The 26,577-nt window shown below is 36.8% G+C and overlaps 1 protein-coding gene across 1 annotated transcript in view; it reads right to left on the bottom strand.

The window, feature by feature from the left end:
- The window catches only part of CORIN (corin, serine peptidase), a gene marked incomplete at both ends in the record, with an annotated part of 129,314 nt that overhangs the window by 73,687 nt on the left and 29,050 nt on the right, over positions 1-26,577 (bottom strand). The window contains one exon of the mRNA XM_084286071.1: positions 14,691-14,901. Coding sequence (XP_084142197.1) covers positions 14,691-14,901 — 211 coding nt within the window. The remainder of the gene's footprint in view (positions 1-14,690; positions 14,902-26,577) is intronic.

Here is a 26,577-nt window from a genome sequence, read left to right as displayed (position 1 = left end):
TACTCAAACAAGTCCATGGAACCCAAGGGTGCTGAGAGAACTGGCCAGTGCTCTTGCAAGGCCAGTCTTTGGAAGGTCATGGAAATCAAGGGAGGTTGCTCATGACTGGAAAACAGCAAGTGTTGCACCCATCTTCAAAAACAGGGCCAAAAATACCAAGCTGGGTATCTTCAAGATGGTCAGCCTTAATTTAGTCCCTACAAAAATCATGGAGCAAGTCCTCCTTGAACACATTTCTGGTCACAGCAAGATGATGATGACTTGGAAATGTCAGCATAAATTTGTCATAGGTTGTCAGCATGGCATTTGTCAGGGCTGACCAACCTGATTTTTATGATAAAACAACTAGATGTGTAATACTGGGATTGTCCTGTACAACATATTTATTAAGGGCCTAGAGCTGATGACCAAGTGCATTCTTGTAAAGTTTGCAGATGACACTAAAATGAGGAAAGTAATCAATATGCTTGATGGCAGAGCTGCCATTCAGAGGTACCTGGACAGGCTGGAGGAATGGGCCAGCCAGAACATAATGAAATTCAACCAGGATGAGTGCAAATTCCTGCATTTTGGAAGAAAGAATTCACTATAATGATACAGGTTAGATACTGACTTTCTGGGGAGAAGCTTTGCTGGGGCCTTGGTAGAAAGCAAGCTGGGCATAAAGCCAGCAGCGCAGCCTTGCAACAGACGGCCAACAGGCCTCCAGTAGGTTGAGCAACCTCAGGGCCTGAGGACCTATGGGGAGGCTGTTGAATCAAGTTCGCAGTGGTGGATGATAGGGGCATGAGAGGCAGGTGGCTTCAGTTGAAAAAAGAGATCCTCTTCAAGGAATTAAATTGTCTAGCCAATAATCCAGTATTCAGTATTCCTTTTTTTTTTTTTTTTGACATTTCAGAAATAAAAACACAAACACACATACACATGCATGCATACAGGCATTCAAATTATCATTTTTGCTTTCTTTAAGTAGATTATAGTAAGTTTAATCATTAATGAAAGCTGCTATATTTGAAATAGTTTATTGCAAAAATAAAAAAGCACGAGAATGAATCCTCACCATTCTTTATTGTGAGGATAAACAGTTGCCTCAGAGTTTGAGAAGGAACAAAAGGCTGTTTCCAGAAATAAATCAATCTGTCACAGACTTGCATCTTGGGAATCATTTTCAAACTGCATTTCATTCTGTGTCTTCACATCCAGGCCACATTTAGATCCCATATGCCTCATCTAATGTATCATACAATCATAAAACAGTTTGGGTTAGAAGGGACCTTAAATATCATCTAATTCCAACCCATTAGATCAGGTTTTCCAGGGCCCCATCCAGCCTGACCTTGAAAAATTCCAGGGATGGGGCATCCACAGCTTCCCTGGACAACCTGTTCTAGTGCCTCACCACACCCATAGGAAAGAATTTCTTCCTTATATCTAATTCAAATCTACCCTCTTTCAGTTTAAAGTCATTACCCTTTGTCCCATTACTACAATCCCTGATAAAGAGTCCTGTTTTCCCCTGCATACCTACACTAATGAAATTTTCAACACAACTTGTTGCAGTTTATATCTAAATTACTGCAAAACCTTTTGGGCTTTTGCAAGTACAATTTGCTTCATTCATACATGTACCCATTTATAATGAAAAAGATCTTTCTCCAAGTATACTACTTAAATTGTATTTCTCTTTGTATCTGAATCATAGTTCTACCTCCTCATCCCAAAAAACATTGCTAGAATTCCACATTCAGACATGAATAAGTGGCTTGAATTGAATAAGTCTTCAGTACCCAAGTTTCCTTACTTACTCTAGTGTTTTATTTTACAGTAATAGAAAAAACACAGTACCGTTAGCAACTGTGTGATAAGATGGCAGTAAACCCTACAGACAGGGAATGAAAAGCTGCCAGAGGTGCCTGACTACCCATGCTAATGTGGAGAAATCAGTGAAAAGCAAAACACTCACTTGTATTCTGACATCAGTGTGGTTGCTTTCATCTGCTTAGTATCTAACAGAAGGAATGTTCTGCCATTGTTGTTGCTGAGTTTATTACATACAGTAGCTGGAACCACTGATTCAAAATAGATACCTTTAGCAATATATTCCCCAAATAACTTTAGATAAGTTTACACAATACTAGATGCTCTTTATGTACTCTTTATAATTGAAATGATCAGATACAAGACAACAGCCTTTATCTCTACAACTGCTGTTTCTTTGCAGCTCCCTTGTTGGCAGCTTACTTGTTGCCTAGAAAGATGCACATATATTCTAAAATAGAATAAATTTCTAAATTTTAGAATAAATTTCTAAAATTTCACCACCAGATTATGGTGTGTTGAAAGACACAGAATTCAACACTAGAAAGCACATAGTTGGTTGTGTACAAACCCAAGGACAAATGGTCCCTCTTACTGACAGGAAGAGCTGCTGCTTTTTAGTTCTGCACCTTGTACTGTCAAATTAAAGGTTTACTATCTGACCTGAAATGTTTCTTCAGATAAAGACATTCCAAAATACTCTTCTTTTTTACACAGAATCTATTTTGATAAGGAGAGAAAGTGCACAGCAAGAGCACCACAGTAGCCATCACTGCCTCTTGACTGGGGCTTGAGAAACTCACTAAATGAAGGGCATTTGACAAGGCAAGTGACTGGAAACAGTCATTTAGGGCTTTGGACTTTGTTAGCTTTTCATTTTTAATTAATTCACTTATTCAAGAAGTTTTATTAACTGAGTTACATTTGGGCAAAGGTATTAACTGATTTAACTGAGGCTCCTAAACATAGAAAGCACCAGAAAAAATAAAAATAATAATAATAAAAAAAATTACTTCCTATGGAGGGTGATTAAGCTCCAAAAATATCTCTAAAAACCTGTAAAATGCCACATAGCTAAAATGGAGTATCGATTTACCTATTTTCTGATGTTAGCCATTTAATTTATTCAGACTGATGCTGAGTTAACTTCTCATTTACTTTCTAAGAAAACACACAATACACTATAAAATTATATTACACTGAAAAGTAACATAAGCAGTGATTCTGTCTCATTAGCTTTAAATTACTCCCACTGGTCCAATGGAGCATACGTGATGACCTCACATTGTAATTGAAAGCAGTATGTTTTGCTGACTTGTTTTTTCAAGGAAATGATAGTGGGGTCATTAACTGAATTTAACAAGCCTGTGACTGAGAACTACTTGAGCTAACCATGGCTAAACAAATTTATGCTGTTGTTATGATTTGTACAAGTGTGACTGTCATTTTAAAAATAAAAATAAACAGCTCTTGAGGACTTTCAGATGAAGTTTTATACACATGTGAACTATTCAGTTTGATCTCTGTATTCCTTAACCCATATCTAAATCATTAACTTCCTAAGCACCCCCTGTAGCTATTGCCTGATATACAGCCATCAGGTAAGAGTAGTACAAGTATGTAAATTTCTGCAAATGTAACTATAGCAAAGTTCAACATACATGTATGGTTCATTGTTTCCAAAGGTGTTTCAACATACTGATTAGTCATTGAAATTTTACAAATAGATTAAAAATATTAAAATATAACTCTGTACAGTTATATTTACCCATATAAACAGCAGTTTAAAAGTTTCTAAATATGTTAGAGATGAGTAATCTGTTCAGTAGGTTCATCTGCATATTAAATAATTTTCATTTATATGAAAGAAAAACAAACACACACACAAAACAAAAACAAAAACAAAAACAAAAACAAAAACAAAACAAAAAAAAAAAAAAAAAACACCACAAATGTAAGTTCACCTCACTTGCTTAGTTTAGGTAATCCTCCACCTAAACATTTATAGTGTATATGTTTGGATATATACACAGAACAACAATAATTTCAAAATTAATAGGATTCTAAAAGACAATTGCATACTGATTTTACAAAGCTAAGGAGAATTTATAGAAGCTTTGACAAACCAGAAAATATTGGATTACCCAGCAATTACTGCAATATTTGGCCCAGTTTCAATATTCAGTCATGTGTGCTCTATAAATTAAAATTTTCTGGATAATGATCAAGTTTAGTATGGACATGTTGCTTAATCTACTGAAGGATGAAAAGATGATTAAAAATCTCCATCTTGATTAGTCTTTATTTACTGCTACTCAGAGACCAATTATTTTAAAAATAAACAGGCAGGTCTATGGCTCTCTTACCATAATTTATCTGGTGCCAGCAGCAGGCATGGGCAGAGGCAATGTATTAAGGTGCAGTCCTGCTCTTCAGGATATTTATGGAATAAAATCTCACTGAAGGTGCAGTTTGATGAAAGAACAGATATGTGACATTTTTAACTCTATGGGTATTTCCCCACTCTTAGAAGTTCATACCTCAAAAAAAGGGCAATGCTGAGTTGGAGAAAAACAAGTACAGAAAGAGGATAAAACTGATTCTTTCAGCAACACTGCCAAATTATTGCAATTTGAAATCTAATATGTGGTCCAGAACATTGTCACCAGAGAGGTTGTGGAACCTCTGGAAATGGCCCTGAGCAATCTGATCTATCTTTAAAGTTGGGCCTGATCTAAATAGAGGTTGCAGAAGAGCTCCAGAGGGGCCATCCCACCTGCATGATCCTGTGACTAACTTGCCTGTGCTGCTCAGCCTGCAGGTAGAGTGGTGCTTTACCACTGCAGGCTCCAGCAGAGGAACAATTACTTCTCACAGGAGAGGCAAAAGTACAAAAAATTTAGTATGTCTTTCTAGCTGAACTCTCATTACTTTTTTTTCTTTTTCTTTTTTTTTTTTTTTACTGCTGATAGTTTAAAAGGTATTTGTTAATAACATGAGCATTAAAAGAGATTAAGCATGAGCTGAAAAGCACATGAATTCTCAGAGTATCCTTTAAACACTGTTCAATCCAAAACCTTTCTGTTTATTAACTTCTGCACAAATGGTGTACTCATACCTACTAGAGGGGTTATGGTAGAGATAAAATGTTCCCTCAACTACATTTTTGTGGTTTTGAGTCCACATGCAAAAGTCTCACAGGGAACTACCAGTCTTAATTCTCCCACGATGTTTGTGAAAATACAAAGTTTTACTGAAAGCTCATGTGTTACAGTTACTCCAATTTATTAAAAGAAATAGATCTCTTTTTGTAAAAACAAAGTCTGTTTCTCTATAATAAATTGTCAAATAAATATTAACAAAAGGCCATGTTCACTTTATGATTTGTTGTAAATAATAATTTCAATTACTTGAATGATCACTATTTATTTATCTGTAATAACATATTGTATGCATTGGAGAAAGAAGACCTGTGATCCCTAGTCAACAAACCAGCTTAGAGACCAGACACTACAGCTTATAATAGACAATACATACAGAAAATCATTAGGCCAATCAGGCTGGTGGCAATCAATCAGTAAAATATGCATTCATAAAATAACCAGTCCTCCTGATTTCCTCTTCTGCCTCCTTCCCTTAACTCCCCTGGGCAGTGTTGTGAAATATGTTTTCAAAGGGACATTCCCATGCCCAGACTGTTCTGAAAAATATTTCTCAGCTTGATAAACTTTTAACTCTGTTCCATCCTTAACTCCTCCCAACACACTTTGACAGAAGATTATTTTGTGATTTGGGAAAGTTTTCGTGGTCAGTACATTAGACCTGTGGAGAGAGTGAAACACTGCAGACAGATTTGATGGTGCCTGCTGTGGTAAAAGTTAGCCTCACACCCACTGAACCACCAACATCATTTTGGTCAATGCAGGATGCCATTGTCTATCTCTAGATTACTTTTCTAGCTTTTAATTTTTAAATTAATTTCTTAAGTAATCACTTTCTGTACATCAAGTTGTCCTCCACAAACTATACATATCAGTAGTTGTGTACAGCCACTGTGTATGGGCAGGAAAATGATGGTTCTCTGAATGGGTGAAAACATTCTCTCCAGCTTTTAATTTCTGACCAGCTTTCCCTATATATTCCCTGATCTGTCCTTCCCCTACACTGCATCTGCCATCTACTGGCACATTACTGTAAAAGAGTTTGAGATGAGAGACTATTTCAGACCCTTTTATGTAAGAGCCTGCAACCTGGCTCCAGTGCCACCCCCAGTTGCCAGGAGGGTCAATGCTACGGAGAGTCTTTCATGAGCCCTCCAACACTGGCTGAGCCATGCCCCAATAGAAAACTTTTCAGAGTTCACTATCACTCTCTTGTCAACACAGAACATGTGAGCTACAATTTTTCAGACTTGTAAGCCCAAATTTGGGGGTTAATTTCTATCCATAGATCTTTATAAAAACAATAAATGGCAGAGGTTACCCCAAAGTAAATAAATTTTCCATTCTACATCCCTTATCTTAGCCTGCAAGAGCCATGATACAGAGCTTACCACTTATGAGAGCAACCTCCCTGCCAAATTTCAAGTTCCAATACTCAAACACTTGAAGATACTGGAAAATCCTGGTGATGATAGAAATGCTTTAATAAGCAAATCACCTTTTTTTCCTGTTTGTGCCCAGGGCAGATATGAGGCATTAAAATTGTAACTGGTGCATTTATTTATTTTTTTTTTAATTATACACATCTCGGGTAACAGTCTTCTATGAAAACGTGTCAATGAACTTTAAATATAGGCATTTTGATCAATCCCACATCATTACCTGTACTTTCCCTTGCACCCTCTAGAAGGACGAACTTCATGTTTCTCACCTCTATGCTGTCTCAGCCTTGGATGAAGTAACAATGTGTCCTAAGATGAGTACCACATGTTGACTTCAAGGTCTGAGTTCTGAAGGACGATGCCAATTGTAGTCTTCTCATTAGCACATTTTTTTTTCTGCCTTATATGAAACAATTACACAATACTAATGAAATAACTCATAAAGGGCAGAATTATGAGTAATACAAGCTGCACTGAGAAGAAAGCTGTTATAAATATGCAACACTGATTTAAACTACATTATAACAGTTGTGACATTATATTTCTTTATTTTTAAGTTTCTTCATGTGTTTCTTGGCAATATGGTCAATGTCAGTCTTTCAGACATGTGTGAGTATTCCTTTCTTTGAAGTCATATGTAAACCAGCTGGTCCTCAACTCAATGTCTCATTTGTATCTCATGAAGAACATGTTCTGGTTGTGTGACAGTAAAAATAACATTTTCTTTCTTGATCAATTAGTTTTAATCAGAGCAGGAGTTGGGGCTTGAGGGTGTGTTTTCTTGTAATTCATGTTGTAACTCATTTCCCTGTGCAATGTCACTTTCTGAATCTGCATGTTGTAGATTTTATTTTTTCATATACATCCATTTATTACTTTTTAAATTTTCTGTTTGAACTAAAAGTTGATTTATTGTCCTTTTATTTAGAAAAATAATTCAGGTATGTTCAGCACAGTTAGTGCAACATGGTTTCAACCACGACTGTTTCAACCACAACTTTGTATTTGACGTCTGTTATTGTACATAAATATTTCCAAAAGTACACAGATACTGTTTAGTGCTTTTTGACAGATATTTTAAACAGTGTTGCTACTTTGAATCTCTCCCCTGTGCATTATACCTGCCAGCCATTTCACTTTCTTCTTGCAGTAAGTCAATTCTATTTCACCTCGAATTAGTGCATAGTCAGTTTGAGGATGGACTGGCCATGAAACTGGTTTGTACATTGTACAGGCAACACATTATTAAATATTTCTCTTAATACATGGCATATTGACCATCTGCCATTAGCAACTCTATCCTCAACAGTTTACTTCTGAAAGAATTAGACCATGCCATTACAATTATTATAACAATTGGTGAAATTACAGCTACCAGAAGGCATATTGACTGCTACAAAGGGCCTAAGGAGAGAAGAAAAAAAATAAATGTATGCAGTTGTTATATTTGTCTGAGCTTTCTCAGGTAACATACCCTGTGTGTCCTTCAAATTTTGTGCTAAACAGTACAAGTTACATTAATTTACTTTATAGAATGCTTTAAATCAGCAATGAAGGACACAAAATTGAATAACACTGGCAGAGCACATTATCTGTGTGGGCAAGCATTCACAACTTTATCGCACTCTTTCTTTCTAATTTTTGTTTTCATTACTAGTTCATTAGCTGAATCTCCAAGGTTGTGTGGTCACAATTGTGCTTACATGAACCACAACTAGATTTTAAAACTGAGGGCTGGATTATTACTTGGTTATCTGTTTATAGAAAGATTTTAAGACAGTGTGTTTTCTTGTACTTAATCAGCCCATCAGGTTCCTGAGGGCTTAAAAACAAGATATGGCAACATCTAAAACAAAACATGTGATTTCAAACATTCTGCTTAGAAAGCACTTCATCCACTGAAAACCACTTCTGATTTACTCATGATATGAAAGTTGAAGTCTTCTGTTTCACGGCTGATGAACAGAGTAGATGGATCTCTTTGACAGAAAACTATTGTCAAAAATCTAGCTGGAATAATCTCTTTGAGTCACGTTAACTGCTCTAAAGAGCCACCATCGAAAAGAAAGCATATAAAAAGGATGAAGCCATTCCCATGGTGTATAAAGAGGCAGACTGCAAACTCAGGAAATGTCTGGTAGCTACTTTATAAACATCTGAAAACAGCCTCCACCAACGTGCTTGGATCATGGCATGAAAAATGATGATAGAGCCAGGAGAAAGAAGTAAAAAGACAAATCTGTGGGGAGTAGGAGGAAATCATCCCACCTTTTTCCTCAGAGCACTGTTACTTTATTGTCATCAATTCTGTAGCTGAACACTTTAAACTGGGTATCAGCAATTCAAATTAAACCAGTGCAAATTTGATAGGGATTCTGACAAGGGATTCTAAATGATTCTAAATAAACCAGAAGGGTTTGTCAATACAGTTACTTCAAAAGTGACTCTGAAACTGCGTCTTCAGAAGCAATGAAATTTAAATATTTCTTACAAGCCGTAGAATTGCAAAATTTTGCAACTATAATTTCACATCTTTGCACAAATACATTACAAAAAGCTAGTGTAGCAGCTGTGTCACAGGTTACCTATCAGACTGCTTACCCAGAGCTCCTAACAGCTGCTATTTTGTCTTGACATATTTATGTGATTTTCTTACCAAAATTAGGTAGATTAAAGCAAGACTAAAACATGCCAGTGTAGGATTACCTATCAAAACATAAAAATATTCATACACAGTTCATAAAAAAATGAACACATTATGGACTTCGAAAAGTAGAAATTGACTTAAATGTATGCTGATAGTTTCCTACTCAAAGCCTTAAAAGAAAAATTCTCATCTACATGAACAAGTTCTATGTGAATGTGTTAACATTTGCTAATAAATACTCTAAAAGTATCTATCAATTCTAAGAAATACTTTTATAGTCTTGTTGTTTTTAAGATTCTAATTGTGCACTACAATAAAAGAAAATCAAATAAAAATCAATTTCACTGTAAACAGGAGGAACAAAGAGCATTAATAAGCTTAGAGTGCAGTTGACAAAGGCAAGAGAAGGAAAATAGCCCTATCACTGACCATATTCATGTGTTACACAAAACATGATAGAGATCCCTTGCTCTGTGAATTTTGATTCTTTTCCATATTCTAAGAGGACTTGAAAGAAATTTTCTCCATTTCAAATTTGTTTTAAACTGTTGTCAGCTTTTAATAAAAGACACCATGCATTTCTGGATTTGTTTTCCGGACGTAATATTACATCCTAGTTTATGTCCATATTGAAAATGAAACATTCAACTTTGTCCCTTTTTACAAATTACAGAAAATCAATGAAGACAATGAACACACAAACACACACACACAAAATCCACTGAGCTATTTCCCACTATCCTTGCCTCTTCAAAGGATATTTTTTCTATTAACCTAATTATTAACCTAATTTTCACTGTTAATTTCCCCACAACCCTAACATATCATGCAGCCTCCTTTGGCTTTCAATGACTCTCTAGCTGACTACTCTTATTGTACAATGGAGGTTACTGCACACCAACAAATTTGTACATACAGATACTGACATGACAAACTCCTTTTCAAGAGAGAGAGTCAGAAAATCAGAGAAAAACATCCTCTCTTCATTAAACAGCTTTCTACTTTAGAATGAAGCTGATCTCAGATGGACTCTTTCACCCCTAACTTAAGACCAACCATTTCATAACTTTGTTTTCAAAGATGTCTGACATGAAAAAAGCATAGTGTATAAACAGATGCAGAAATGAAAGTTGCACGAGAATTTTCCCTTGAGAGCATGCTACCCTATTTAATTTGCTTTGCTCAAATACTATTTTCTTGGCAAAGCTTAAATTAAGTTTGACCTCCACAGATTTAACACTCTAGGGATCTATCAATGGAAGGTATTTCCTCTGCTTTTTGGAAAACACGGAAAAATCCTCTACACAGAGGATTAGTGGAATTACTCCACCTTTTGTTTCTGCTTTAGAAGAATTTAGAAGAACTCCTAGTGTCTCCCAATGGTAAACTAAAACTCATTAGCTTAAATCTTTTATGATAACCAACAGATCTGAGAAGCAGGTTTTTCTTACAACAAATGAAGTGTTTGGTGGCAATAGGTTGCAGACCAATACTACCCAAAAGGACAAAGTTACTACCTTGAACTTTTCAGAAGTCAATAGTTAAGCACAGCAATAAATTTAATATGTCAGTTATCAGTATAGAGTCATGTCCTCTTTGAAATGCTGCTGGCCAGTGTTAAGAATGGTTTTGTACATCTGATTTTGAAGTCATGTTGGAAAGATCTCCTCCATTCACCCAAGGAGGAGGAAGTGTCATAATCCCTTAAAGAGCTCTTTACTATCCAAATTATGAGCAAATAAAAGTTTTTTCTTAATTTACTTCAGCTTCCCATGTATTTTCACACACAGATTTTAGTTGGCCTTTCAAACTTCAACCTGGGAAGTAGCATTTTAAAGGTACAATACGTTGTCTTAGAACAATAGGGCTAACAATGTACATCCAGTTACTAGAATGAAAAATAAGTTTTTATATAATTTTTTGACTGCCACACCTCATTTTTATTGTAGTAATCAGAAGAATGATTTTTAAGAGCAAAAGGATGGTGGAAGTATTCAGAAATTCCAGTACCTAGATACACTGGGTGTTACACAAACACTGAAGCTGCTCCCTGCCCAGAAACTTAATCTCCTTCAAGTGTTAATGAAAACAATGTTTACAAACACATGAAAGATAAATGTGAAACAGACATAAATTAAAACATCAGAGCAAAGCTGTGTAATGACAGCGCATTGGATGCCAAAGATCAGTGTTTGGAACTTCACTTCTTGTTGCTTCTTGTAACACATTGTTGTAATTATTGCTCCCATGGCTGAAGCTGCCAACAGATTCTCTCAACAATACCTAAGAATAAACATCTGAGCATCACAGAAGTTTCATTTGTTTTCTACTGTGTAGGCAGCATTTGTCACTTATGCTCTACATAAATTTGAAGCAATTGCACTACGAAACAAGGAAGTATCAATAGATAATATTATCAGAGATGTGCTGCCAGTTAGAATGAGACAGCAGGAATTCACTGGAGGAATTACAGATGTCAGTAACAACTGTTCTGCCTATTAGTGTATGTTTTGTGATTCTGTGTTAAAAGCAACAATATTTCCAAAAAAGGCCTACAGCACAGGGATCTATCCCTATTTGCTATCCTCGGGGTCTTTCCACAGTGGCTCTTCTGCTTCTCCAGATTCCTTGAGTATGTTCCTAATACTTGCCAAATGCCCCTGTCCAGCAGGCCTGTCTCTTCCTTTTGTACTTCTGCTCAACACACACAATGTGATTGTACCTTATTATTCCAAGGGCCTTTCATACCAACAAAGGGTTTTCTCCAGAGTCACCCCAGAGTTACTGACAGAATTCCCAAATTTCATCTGCTTTTGACTCATCTCATTGAGATGAATTATCACTGGGGACTAGAAGGTGTTAAATAACAATTTTATGCAGTTATTATATCTGTTTCATTTGTTGCCTAGACTGAATTCACATTCTGAGAATGTAATGCACTTATTTTGTCATCTCATCTTTTGGATCATACAGTAATAAATCCTAATGAACTTCAAAGTTTCTGACATAACTTTTTTTCGTTGTATATTCCCTGTTTATTCTGAGATGTTAAAGTCTGTACAGCTTGTCAAATACAAGTAGGAAACAAATTGAAAGGAAATAAATTGAAATAAAATAAAACATAGTCTGATTCCATAAATATTCTGTAAAGGCAAAACCTCTTGCTACAGGTTCATTTTTCACCAAGTATTGACATTAGAATGGCTCCACAAAACATTTAAATATTTATAAAAAGTGAACACAGAAAGAAATCATGAGACAGACACAAAAGCCCTCCATTTTTTTTTTATAAGCAGATCATTCAAAAATGAATAAAATCCATTCACACTTAATTCAATCATGTTTTAAAAGCTAAGATCAGTGGGCAAAAATATAGGAAGTCACATCCCAAATAAAGATATAACACTTCTTTAAATTGTTATTCTTGGCTTTGAAAGATACTTCTTTGCCTGGAATAGTTGGGTTCTACAAAAAAAAAATAAAAAAAATAAAAAAATCACTAAAATCAGTCAGTCAACTGCCTAGGGGAAAAAAAATGCAGAAGGTAAACTACAGCAACTCAGGTTTAGCAAACTCGATTTTACAAACCAGCACTCTGTCAGTCCACTCTTACAGATCTTCCTGTGATTGCCACTCAGCCTACATTTTCAGTGTCACCCATGACACACTCCAGACAGTTATGATTACTTAAAGTGAAGTCAGATTTTAATGTAATCCTGCATCATTTTCACTCTCGCATTGGATTTTCTTCTCTATCAGCCTGAAGTACCCATAACAGTTACCAGAAAAAAAAAAAAAAAAAAAAAAAAAAAAAAAAAAAAGGTTTTAAAATAAGAATCAAAGGAGACATTGTGACCTCCAGAATACAGGGGGCAGAAATACAGTCCCAGCTTTGACATTAAAAACAAATGGGAGAAAGTTGCTATTGTGTAAGACACATATACAAACACGCACATACAAAAAAAAAAACCCCGACTCTTGAATTTCAAAATATTTTGGTTTCTACCCAAAACGAGACCAAAAATCTGAGTGTTCCAAACTGTAGTTTTAACCTTTTTTCTTTTTAAACTAGCAAAGCAGTTGTCACAACATAAGCCCTACAATAAAGGTATCTTCAGCAAAGAAATGGAAAAGGAAAGCTAAAACTTTTAGCCTTTCTCTACTCCATTTATTTGTGTTACAAGCTTTGTACCCTTGACACACACCCTTCACTTTCAAAAGGCTTGTGAAAGACAAATTCTAAACAGGGCTGAATTAGTGACAGAGAAGTGGTTATTCCTGTTGTTTAACCTGTACATGTATCAATTTAGTACCTGAAGCCACTTTTCTGATTTTGTTTTATGACTTCTTGTTTGATGATTTCTTTCTCAGTTAGCTTAGGCTGTAGGGTTAATGGAAAATATTTCTCAGTAATCTGGTAAACATGGGCACACAGGTGCCCATTAATTTGGATTAAACAGCTCAGCCAGAGTTCTGGTCAGTCTGATTGCACTCTTTCCCATGCTGTCTTACCTCCACCCCAATTCCACTCCAATCCTATCCATATAATCACTTATTCACCTTTTTTTTTTTTTTTTTTTTTTTCCTGGGTTAACCTTCTGTCAGTTTAGGGAGCTTAACTGACTGATCCAGGAATCATTCTGGTGTGATGGAAATGGCAGGCATATGTTGCCTGGACTGGGACTGTACTTATCAGTAGCAACTATATTACAAATCAGCTTACCTCTTCTCATAAAACTGCTTTTTCATAAGTATTCTATCCCTTCTAAACTGAACAGCTTTCAGCTTCTTCGTTCTTGTTATGCTAACTGAATTGCTTGCTCAAGTGCCATATTCTCTTCCACTGAAGTTTACAGGTAATAAAATGAGGAGAAAGAACTTTCCCCTCACTCTTTCCCCCTTCAGAAACAACAGAAAGATTGTTTAAATAATAATAATAATAATAATAATAATAATAATCTGTTTGCACTATATGTTGATTTTAGCACTGTTAAACTCATTGATGCTATTTCAAATCAAACTCAATGAAAAAAGTGCATGCACACGATAGTAATGCTGTGTAATTATGTAAATGCAGAAATCAAACTGGGAAGTTTAAAAAGCATGTCTTATCTCACTCTGAATACATCCTGCTAATCTCATACCGTAACATGGGTTTAAAAGATAAACTTTTCTTAGGGAAAAGATCAAAAAGAATTGAAATGACTGACTGTTGACTTAAAAATCTGCTTCACCTGCTTGCTGAATTTTAATTTAAATGAGATCCACCACACTTCATGTCATTGTTTTAAATATCCAATGCATTTAAATTGTTATAAAGCATTCCATTTTGGACCATTCAGATTGGAGAGATAAGGTACAAGAATTCTGGACCCCTTATTGAGAAAACAAACCTGGCTATCCCAGTATCACAGTTTCATTCTGTATACTGGCAATATTTTTTAAAGAGAATTTTACTGCAGTTGGCTTATCCTGGTAGAAATGTTGTGAATAGCTTTGACAGACAGCAGTTTTGTAATTAGAAGGACATAGGCTTAGTTGGGATCTGCTCTTGTCTGATTAGACAGAGAGTATTTTACCACAATTGGCTCTAGTCACTGACTGATTTTTGTTTCCAAATACCTGTCATCACCGTCACTGATGCATTCAGGAAGAGCAAGACTACAGCCAAACAGCATGATGTGTTGATAGCAGCTGAGACGACTGAGATAGCTGAAGAACTTCAGGAACTTTTCCATTTCAATATTTTTGACAATGGAAAGAACTGAAGTTAGAGTGGTGTAGTTATATGGCAGCATTTGGCACTGGCTGTTGGTGATATTTATGCAGGCACCTGTGAAATTAAAACAATATATTTAGAATAGAAGTATCACCATTTAACAGTTGCTTCAAAGTATATATTGAATTGATTAGTCAGTACATATATAAGCAATGCCTCTACCTCATGGATAAGATGGCATTCCATAATGCTATTATAACAATTTCCAAAAATAATTGTCTAAGAACAAAAGGAATCTGAAGAAGCTTAGTAGGTTAGCTTGGAAAAGCAACTAATCTCAGGTATTTTTATGATTATCTAACCCTTTACAAAACTGTACGAGAAATAACACAAAAACATTTTCTTTCTGACACTGGTTGGATAAACACACCGTAAGGATAGCCTGAACATGGCCAAATTTGGTTGAAACTAAGCATGGAAATTCTGCAAAAAAAAATAAGTTGTTGGATTCTAAAGCTGTTCTATTTTTAATATTTCCACAAAATTTCTTTTTGCTCTTCTGGTACCACACTATTTTGCAACTTTCCTGTCAAAAACATCAGCTTGCTTACCTATTTTCCCACTGTGATGCTTTTCCCTTCACAGTCTTTCCTCTTTACCCTACTAGTGTGGAATTATCTTGTTTTACTGGCTGAACACCTACGCTGTCCTAAACTGTCATTGTCCCATTCTCAGTCTACCACAGCAACCTTTCGCTGTTTGTGTCCTGTCATATGCAGTAGGCCACCTCAGCTATGCATGATCACCAGGCTAATTTACTACATGAAGTTCTTTTGAGTGAGTTTTACATACCTACATCAGTTTAAGAATTTTCATCAAAAACAAACTAATAAACCTAATATTTATGACAGCTCCCTGATTTGATGAAGGCCTTTGTAGGCCATCTGGTCAGACTGGCATAATTTTTTCAAACTCAGAGAGTATTCACCCTGTACAATAAGCAGGGACCTCAGCCCATTCTCAAGACCAGACTCTGCCACTAATCCCATTGAAAAGCATTGTGTTCATGCTAAATGACCATCCCAACACTAGTTTTTTGAAGGAGGGAAACTCTTGAGAGCATTCAAGCTTTAGCACTCCTGTTCTCTTTATTTGAGCAAACTGGACATAGACACCAACCAGGGTAGAATCTTTCCATCATCAGACAAATTGGGACTGGCTTCTTCCAAGAATTGTCTGGGACATCTATGCCTCACTTCCCAAGCTGATAAAATTTGGGGATGTAAGGCAGACAGAATGAAGCTCTAACAGATCAGCAAGTCTGTCTCCCCTTCATCTTATAGTATAGACAAAGCCTTCACTGTCCAAATGAGCTTGAGGCAAATTCTGCTATCTATGGACTAATCTGTAGTACATCCTCATGCAACAGTAGGGGAAGCAAAGCAGAGTGAAGAAAAAATGCTTTCAAGCTTTTTCAAATTGTAATGTTTTTGATAGGAAGAAAAAAAAAAAAAAAGTTAGGTTTCAAATTTTATCAAGACTTGGTAAAAAACAATTGCTATTTTTCAGATGTCTGGTGAGTATACTCATGCAGTTTCTTCTTTTGCCTTCTACCTCTCCAGAAGTCTCAACAAAAACTGAGGAATTTAATTTTGCTCTACTGCAATAATGGTAAGTGTCTCCCCTTATTTTAATCTAGCTAAAATTATGTCCACAAATTCCCATTTTAAGATTTTCACACCTTCAATACTGCCAACAACATTCCTTAGCACCAGTGTACACCCATTTTCTACCACAGTCTCTTCTCACTCCCACAGTCCAGAGAGTAATTGATTTGTTCATCCAGGAATCATATTTTTCTATATAACTCATAGAATCACAGAATCACAGAATTATTCATGTTGGAAAAGACCTCTAAGATCATCCAGTCCAACATTTAACCTAGCACTGGCAAACCCACCGTTAAACCATGTCACTAAGCTCTATATCTAGATGTTTTTTGAAAACCTCCAGCAATGGTGACTCCACTACTTCTCTGGTAAGCCTGTTCCACAACCCTTTCAATGAAGATTTTTTTCCTAATATCCAACCTAAACCTCCCCTGATGCAACTTAAGGTCATTTCCCCTTGTTTTATCACTTGGTGCTTGAGACCAAAACTTACCTCACTATAGCCTCCTTTAAAGTATCCCTTTTAAACTCAGGGCAAGATTCTCCATTGACAATTAACAGTAAAATATGGAAGATCAACAAAAAAAAAGTGATGAGTTTCCAAATTAGGAGAACTTTCAAAACTGCAGAGTGCAGTTTTCAAATGTGACTGTGAGTTGGTACCACATGACAATGACTTTCAGTGCTACTCCAGCTCTGAAATTGTACAGGTATTCTACAAAAATACCACCAGGATAATCATCAAAGCTGCATGTTAGGCTGTCAGATCAAAATCTGGAGATACAGAAATAGCTTTCACAGATCTAGAGTAAAAAAGATGAAGAAAAAAAAAAAAAAAAAAAAAAAGTGGAGGGAAGGGAAGGATATTCACTTCAGAATCACAAATAGCTTCTTTTTAAAAGACACTAGAGATCCATCATTGCTTCAAAGACAACTCACTTTGTGACTTTTGCAACATATCTTGATCTGCTATAAAAACTTAAAACCTCTCTCCATTTTTTTGCATTCTATTTAGAACTTCAACAAATTCATTGCCATTTACTAGTATCATAAAGATTATTTTTCTGGTAACATTTTTATTGCTTGGAAAAACTTAACATGAAAACAAAAATGTTCTGATTTAAAGATTAAAAATATTGAAGCACTTACAGCAAACATTCTCTAAACCGCTAACATCCTCACAGTCATCTCTTGCCTACATTCTTTCATTGAGGCTGGGACTACATTTTCAGTAACTGCTGTGGCAATACAAAAACATACTGATGCAAAATTCTTAGTGTCCTTCACCCACAAAAAATTCACACTGAAGTTATTTAAATAAATTAAATTATCCTAAACTAGGGGGAAGGGGAGCACATAGTGCTTACACAAGTGGAATTTCAACAGAATGATTCACAAAATCACCACCTATCTCCTGAGGCATAATGGCATAATAGCCTCTGCCATGGTGTGTGCCATGAAGCTGACACTTTGGCTTACATCATGTACGTGGGCTACTGTGGATCTTTTAAAATTCACACAAACCTTATAGAGAAAAGTTAAAGTTCCTTCCAGCTGTCTGACCTTTTACGAGTGCTCTGACACAGCACTGAATTCAACATTCTTGGCCAAGAAGAAGAAATTTCATAGTAATTTTAGAAGACCTTTTAAAAATAAGAGAGATGGAAGAAAGGACTAAACCCAGGACCTGCCCCTTGTAACAGAATCATTCGTGGTCCATCTTCAGTTCCATGAAGTTCCATCACTTCAGTATTCACCCAGGCATGCCTGTATCCTAGAACACTCTCCGGGAAAGCAGGTGTCTGGCTTAAAACCTGGTATTTTAAACACCGGTGCTCAGTCCACCTCTTCTATTTGTTACATATTTCACCCAGCGTATAAATTGTAGTGCAACTACAACTACACAAAGTCCATACTCTCCACAATTCTGAGTCAAAACATGTAATTTCAGGGCAATAACAATTGTTTTATCACAGTGTCATCATATACATCCCAGATTCTCACTGCAGTAGGAACAACATGTGCTACACTCTCAAGAACTTTCTCTGGCAAATTCAAGGAAGCCTTCTCAGACGTTTAGTTCAGTGCAGTACTAATTAGCTCAGGAGAAGCACCCCACTGGCTCACTTACATTGTACAGAGCTGCAGAGAACAGATGCCTGAGCCCTTGCCAAGGCAGCCACAGACCTCTAACCCAGCAGCCAGCAGCCGCTGCCTTGTAGCTTTATAGGGGACCTTGCTGAATTTGCTGATTTTCCCTCAAGTGCTGCACAGTTGCCTAAGTTGGTCACACTTTGAGTAACTCACTATTTTACAGCAAGGTTATTTCCCCTAAACAGAGACCAAAAGATAATTCAGAGATTTTCTATTCTGATCATCTGCATCAAAAAAGTCCTTCCATTAATTCTTGCATCAAGCCCGATAGCTTATGATAGGTAGGAGACAACTTTCAGACAGGCAAGCTTGCTGAGTGACAGAATTGCTCAGTATGTTGGCAAACACTGGTGTAGACGCAACACTACAGAGCAAGGAATACTTTTTGTTAAAGGTCATTAAAAGCAGATGAAAGGTCATTTAAAATGCAAACAAAAGGAACAGCTTATTTAATGAGGAGTAGGTACTTAAATAAAAAGGTTAAACAGATAATGAAAAAAATACATAGTATGAATAGCAGTGTTCCTTTTTTAAATAAAATTGAAAATTTGAATAATTAAAAAATCTTGCACTGACAAACGGCCACAGAAATAAGAAAAGAATGCAGTAAACCTCAAAATGCATTAACTATCCTGCCAGATTGCTAAATTCTGTTCCATATGTACAGGCTAAGTGCATTCTATAAACAATATTTCTCTTCAGTGCCAGAATACTAATCACATACATGACTGGATCTGACTGATGGTGCAACATACTAACATGAAACATGTTCCCAACCAAGCAGGTAAAAGAAGGTAAAGACCAGAAAAGAAGAGAAATGCCAAAGAGGTGTCAGAAAGCCTTCACCTATTTGCTTACTTTCTCCAGAAAAGTAACAAGATTTGTTAATTATGGGGAATAAAAGGTACATGAACCATTTTTGGCATTACCTAGGCAGGGAAAAAAAAGAGCAGTGAATGGAAATAACAACATGTGAACAAGCTGTTGATCAGAGCAGCATGGTTCCTAATTATATGGGCCATTTTTGACATTCATCTAAATTAAAAGTTTTCTGCTTATCACTGGCTATTGCCAAATGGACCAAACTGGTAACAAAAGGTCTTCCTTCTACAACAATTGCAATACAAGTCCATGGTTTGACATTCAGTACTGCTTAAAATAATTTAAAAAACACATTTTCTCTTTCTCTCTCCCCTTTTTGGATTGTTCGAGAACTGGACCAGAGAACTGAGCTGCCTGAAAATAACCACCTGCATTCTTTCCCAAAAAGCAATGTTTATGGCAGCCTCAAAGAAACACCACTGGAACTGCAGCTTATGCCTGACTGATTGCTTTCCTTTTAGAGCACTCAGCCTTCCTTGTAGCAGTCAGGTTGTAGTTCCTCACTCCATTTTTTTGAGGCCATGCAGTGAACCAGCTCTGGGTTTTAGCACAATTGGAATACAAAATTGTTCCTCTCCCCAGACTTCCTCCACTTTTTTTTTTTTTTTTTTTTTTTTTCCTGACATGCAATGGACAAAAATAACTAGCTCATTCAGATTATATCATTGAGTTAAATAGCTTTTTGGCAGCAAAAGCATTTTGCCTAGGACCAGAGAAGGGGTTAGTTACCAGTGGGTAACAGAGCTTGCTTACAGCCTCTGAAGCAGTGCATTTGCAGAATATGCCATCATTGCCCAGCACCACAAAGAACATTAAAAAGGATTAGGAAAAAATAAATTGCACCACCAGAACCAATTCCTGACTGATAAGAATGAAAGAACATTTCGACTTTAAAAACACATGTATAAATTTTGTGCAACTCAGAATTCTGCATGCATCTATTTTCTAAATTGCAGTACAGAGGAAAACTGAAATCTTTCCTCATGGCATCAGCAATTATAAATGCAGTGCAATTACAAATAATGCCTTCAGTTAAAGCTACTTTAAACTGGTCCAGATCTTGGCTATGGCGTTTCTTTAACTAAAATTTCCACAGCACATCTGCAAAACAAACCTGTCTCAGGTACATAAACCATAACAAGGTACATGAGAGCACTTGAAGATGCAAGTAAGCAGCCTGAAGTTTGTATCCCAGGTCAAGCTTGCTGATACTCCACTTAGAAAATAATCTTTTTAATCAGAGCAACTTTCACAGAAGGTCTTTAAGAAGCTTATGGAAATTGAGACAGTGTTCAATGCAGCAGCAATCATCAGCTGCTTTGCTAAAGAATACTAAGTATTCTAGTTTAGTATACTTATATACTATATACATATATATATATATATATATATATACCAATATATAAGTATATATACCAATATACTTAGTTTAGTATACTTAAGTACCAAGTTCCACAGCTGAAGTCCACAAATTCATTGCCTCAGGGAGTGAATTCACCTCTGCTGAAACCAGGAAAAAATGGCAACACTCACCTGGCTCTTTCATAGCAAAAGCTCTACTAACATAGAATGAAATCTCATCTTTAAATGTCCTGAAAATCTCTAAGAAACCCATTAAAAAGAGTAAAACCAAAACAAGCTCATCCGTTCTAACTTAGAAACCTCTCTAACTTGCCTATGACAACAATTTGTGGATTTCTTGATATGGGAATGATCCTTATCAAATCAATGTTTCAAACTGCCATGTTCTTCAGACCTTAAAAGGGTCTTGTCATTCTGCTTGATTTCACAGTCTCATATTCTATATATGAAGCTACGCAATGCCTTTTTTTCCTTGTCTGTCTTGTTGCTATTGTATATCATGGGCTTTTGCTGCAGATGAAAGGAGCACAGCATCCCACCTTGAATGTCTTTTCAGCAGAAATCTTTCCAAAATTCATTACTGTCTGCAAAAATGTTAATACCTCTTTTAATTCACTGTGACATCTTGGTACATTTTTCATTTCAATTAAAACAGAAGACAGATAGATTTTCTTAGCCTCCTTCCAGCTATGAATTTCTCTTGTACACTCCACTTGGGACTGAACATCTGATATTGCATTTCAGATGTTTTTCCCATAACTCAGGAAAAGTGCCTCAACAAGTGACTTTCTTCTGGCCCATTTCAACAGATGCCAGGAACTATAATCTGTCCTTTGGAATCAGCCCAGCAGGGAAATCTACACATTGTTTTCTCCTTAGTTCAAATATCAACAGTTTAAATCAACAATTTCACAACAGAAGCACAGTCACTTCATTTTTTTCCCAATTTTTTCACATTAACATTGGTTTGAAAACATGATTTCCACAACTCACAGCAGTCTCCATTTCCTGACAGGATGGAGAGCTTGGCTGCTGAGGGTGTACAACAAGTTTCTGTTGCAGTCTGAACGCATTCTCAGACCCTTCCTCACATTTTTTCCACACTCATAGAAAAGTTGCATATTTGTTCTCCTCCGGCACATGTTGTACATAATGGAAAATGCCAACTGATTGTAACAGAACAGCACACGTCCATATAACACTGTTGAAGAAAACAAAAAGGATACACTTGTTCTGGAGGGAGAAATACCAACATTTCTACTACTAGAAAGAGCACTGTTGGCAAGGATCACTATGCCTGTTTTCTTCAGCTTTCTCAACATTAGGCATAGGTGGCAAGGTGTTGGCAATGGGGTGCTGCCAGCGGCTTCTGTGAGGAGTTGCCAGGGCTCCCCCCACCAGACACAGCCAGATCCAGCCATCTCCAACAGCCCCACCACAGGGCATGGCTGGGCCTAGCAGCCCAGGTGGTGGCAACTCTGGGTAAATATGTTTAAGAAAGGGCAAAAAGCTGTGCATGAGAGCATTTTTTTTTTTTTATGTGAGAAATAATCCTTCAAACACCAAGGTCAGAGAAGAATGAGTGAGAGGAGGTTCTCCAGGCACCGGACCAGAGATTCCCCTGCAGCCCATGGCAGAGACAACTATGGAGCAGGAATTTCCTTGCAGTGCACAGTGGAGCAGATGCCCACACTGCAGCCTACTTTTTGACTCCGTGCCAAAGCAGACAGATGAGCAATGAAGGAACTGCAGCCCATGGAGAAGCTGCACTGGAGTAGGCTTCCCTTAAGGAACTGCAGCCCATAGAGAACATGCACGGGAGCTGTTCTGGATGGCTGGACCCCCATGAGAGAGACCCCATGTTGGGGCTGGAAAGAGGTGTGAGGAGGAAGGAGCAGCAAGAAGAAGCTGGTTAGGACCGACAGTAGCATCCGTTCACCACCCCTCTGTGAGGAGAAAGAGAGATCACAGTAAAGGGAGTGAAGTTGAGCCTGGGAAGAAACGTGTGTTGGGAAGAGGGAAACAAGCTTTTGAACAGCAGATCTGAAATGGAAGTCGAACTCCAAGGCTAGCTGAGAACAATCGCTCTGCACATAACTTAGCTCAGCTAATGACTTTTACAATTTGAGAGGAATGAGTGACCAGACTCTTCAACAAGCCACCTCATTTTTGGAACTCTGCTTTTTTAACCTGAGTGCTTTCTGACACTGCCCTTCTTGTGCTGAGGCACATACTTGCTTCTTTAATCCCTTAGGTAGGAACAGCTGAGAGCAGGTAAATTCATCAACCAAAAGTGATGCTGAATACCTACCCCCATGAGTTGTGAGCTGGCCTATATTCCTGATCTGGTATTTTGATTAACTATTTCCTAATGAACACTTCCAAATTACAGGATTCCTTAGTGAAATTGGAGACGTATTTCAAATAACCTGCCATTAAATACGCAAAAGGTACAAAACTTAAATTAATTTTAGGATTAGATCAATCATTACAGACTATTTTCCATGGCACATTAGGTTGGACTGCATTTTGCTGTTGTTTGGAGAAAGGCATTACTTTGCTATTATTAACAGGATTTATTAAAAGGGGGGGAGGGGGAGGGGTACAAAAAATGGTAGCTTCCACAGGACCAAGGCAGGCATCCAGATGATTCTTTTTTAACAAAAGCATTTTCAATAAATGAAAACAAATGCTAGCCTAATTGACAACATTTAATTGTGTGCCAATGCTGTTATGTTCAAAAAAATCAGTGCTTTGTAAAAGACTTACAATGGTTGAGATATTCAACAGGCTCTGAATAGGACAGCATAGTAATAAGGTGTACTTGAGCTGTCCCAGTTGTCTCTGGTTAATTACCTTTCAAGAATAGACAGATTGCTCTTCTGATCTCTTTGGTAGGAGATTAGGATCCTTTTTTCCGACTGTATCTCACAGTGATAACTGATGTTCATCTCACTTTCAGACAAAACTAATGCAGCAAACCCTATGTAAGCCTGTGAAATCTGTCTAGAAACTAGGGACAGAACACAGTACCTCACTTGCTAAGCAAAACACTGCAAGTATGTGAAACCTATGCTTTGTGAACTGCAATTTCCTGCTTGGCAGTTTGCAGGTGGAACTTAAGATCCTGCTGTACTAAGGATCTGGCTTAGGAAGGACTAAACTTAACAGGCTAACAAAGGGCTGATCAGTCTAACAGATTACTGTTGGTTTTCCCACAGCTGGAAAACAAATTTCCATACAAAAGTTGTATGGAAAATTCCCACAGCTATGCTTTGCAAAAGTATGTCTGAGATTGTTTCATTATGGCATAGGTAGCCATTGTCTGTAAAAGTCAATTTGCTTCAGACAGAAATACTGCAACCTAGATCTTCTGAATTTGATTGCACATTTGGCAAAGTGTGTGTTGCAGAACATGATGTATGACTTCCTGGGCCCTTTCTTTATTCTGAGGGGCTGCTGCTCACTCTCTTGTCTGTATCGATGGAATTTTCTTTTGAGCGTCACATTTTTAAAATATTCAGTAATGGACCAGTTCTGTTTCTACTATTGGAGTTCAAATGCTTCTGTTAACAGGTTAGTTTAGTTGTCTACATCAATGGATGTTTCTTTGTGTAAAATGTTTCTATGTTTAAAAGGACTAGATTTATACACAGGTGTCTAAGAGTTTAACATAACTATCTTGAAGTTTCCTATAACTGCATACAGGTTCGGTTGTATTTAAACCTTAAGAACATCATGCTTCCAAGTTACATGTGCAAACTGAGATTTTGAAATACTTGTATTTCAACTGCTCTTTCTAGGATTGAAAGACTCTTTCTTTTATATAATTCCAATAATAACTACAGATAGTTTCCCTCAATGCTGTGTCTTATAGCTCTTTGTTTACTTCTCTATGTTGGTTACATAGAGAGCAATGACAAGCTTCCCTATAAAAATTAGGACAAATTATCTCAAATGTAGTCAGACAAAATGCTATGCTAAACTTCTTTCAGCCATTCAAAATGTGTACCACTCCCTATGTGCAAATGCTTTTTTTAAACCTTTCAATCATAGAAATACCAGCTGGAAGAACACTCTGGAGGTCTCCAGCCAACCTGCTTCTCTAAGTGAGATTGTCATCAGCACGCTGGCAGCCATAGCTTTGCCTGGCTATGTCTTGGAAACACCCAAGGACAGAGATCCCACAGCTTCTGTGGGCAAATGGGTTCCACTGGAACCCATCCAATACCCATCTGGTGAAAAAGTTTTTCCCAGTTTCTAGTATGAACTTCTACTATTTTATTTCATAGGAGAGTATTATGATTTTTAAACTGTCCGTTGCAATGAAGGGGAGACAAACATATCTTGTGTACAGAATAGTAGCCAAATAATTTATTGGGCAATTTATCACTTTTTCAAATTCCCATCCTCATTACCTTTTCAAATCATGTTACTCATTATGTTATTCTTGGATTTCACATGATTGTGAAGCATGACAGTGACTGTTAATCTCTTTCTGTTGTATCAGTGCTTTGACCTTCCTTTTGGACAGCAGCTTGGATCTTACCATTTTATATTGATGATGGCTCTATCTCCACATCTGGCTGCACCCTATGTACTGCAATCCATAATAGACCATGGAGAAGCATAAAGGAGATCAACTTTAATAAAAAAATAAATAAAAGCACACATGGCTACCAGCTGTTAAGGTGTACCTTTTGAAATTAAGTGATCGGCAATCACAATATAGAACCAACCATGCATCAACAACATCTTTTTTGCCGAAGTAACCACATAATTGACTTTTAAAAGGGTTTTAGAGAAGCTTATAGGCCTATAAAGGAAGCCAGTGGCTGAAATTCTCAGACAATTATCTTAAGATACACCTTGTGTTTATTGTTCCCATCCTTGGAATTTTCATGCCAGGATGGCATGAGACTCCTTGCTTAGCCTCTTGTACAGTTGGACAACCAATTGCTTAAACTACAAGCAACAAAGTATAAAAAACTGCAATGGATGCATAAAAGTGAAAGGCATAAAGCTGAAACTACTTCTGTTCTTTACATGTAAATGTTTTAAAGGTACACACATCAACTCTAAAAGCAAATGCATGCCATTTAAAGACTGGAACAAAGCTGACTTTGTCATTATTTCCAACAAGGGAATTTCCCACTCTAAAATAAAGCATGTGGATGAAAGGTTGAAGAGTAAAGATACATAAGTAAGTCAAAATGGAATAGTAGGGTGGATGTGATAGTAATTCATAGTACTCATTATAGTGTTAATTCAAACAGATATTTGAGATCTCTTTGATACCTTATACAGAGCACTGTTTCATCAGAGTGTATCTGGACAGACTATCATCTACAAACAAAATACTTGCAATAAGGAGCCATTAATTTATTGAGGGGAATTAAAGTCACAAGCTTAGCTGGAGGTAAATTTATGAAAGTATTAGAAACCTCATTAAAATTCTCACAAAAGTATTTAAAGTTTCTGGCAAGCTTCCAGTTACCTGTGTTTAACACCTGTGCACCAGGTGTTAAAAGCTTGTTAACTTTTTCGTCCTTATGCATATAAGTTTCAGTGAAAAATCTATAGAAATTCTACATCAAGAGTAATCTCATCTAAAAACCTTTTTGATTACACTGCCAGCTTGTATATCTTGTAAAGCAGAAACTTAATGGTTTTCTTGCCAAGCTATACCCATACACCCACATGAAAAAACAGTGGTGGAATA

Source organism: Netta rufina (genome assembly GCF_964035555.1).
Source record: "Netta rufina genome assembly, chromosome: 4".
NCBI lineage: Eukaryota > Metazoa > Chordata > Aves > Anseriformes > Anatidae > Netta > Netta rufina.
The sequence above is the reverse complement of the archived record's forward strand: the minus strand, read 5'-3'. Positions and strand labels throughout refer to the sequence as shown.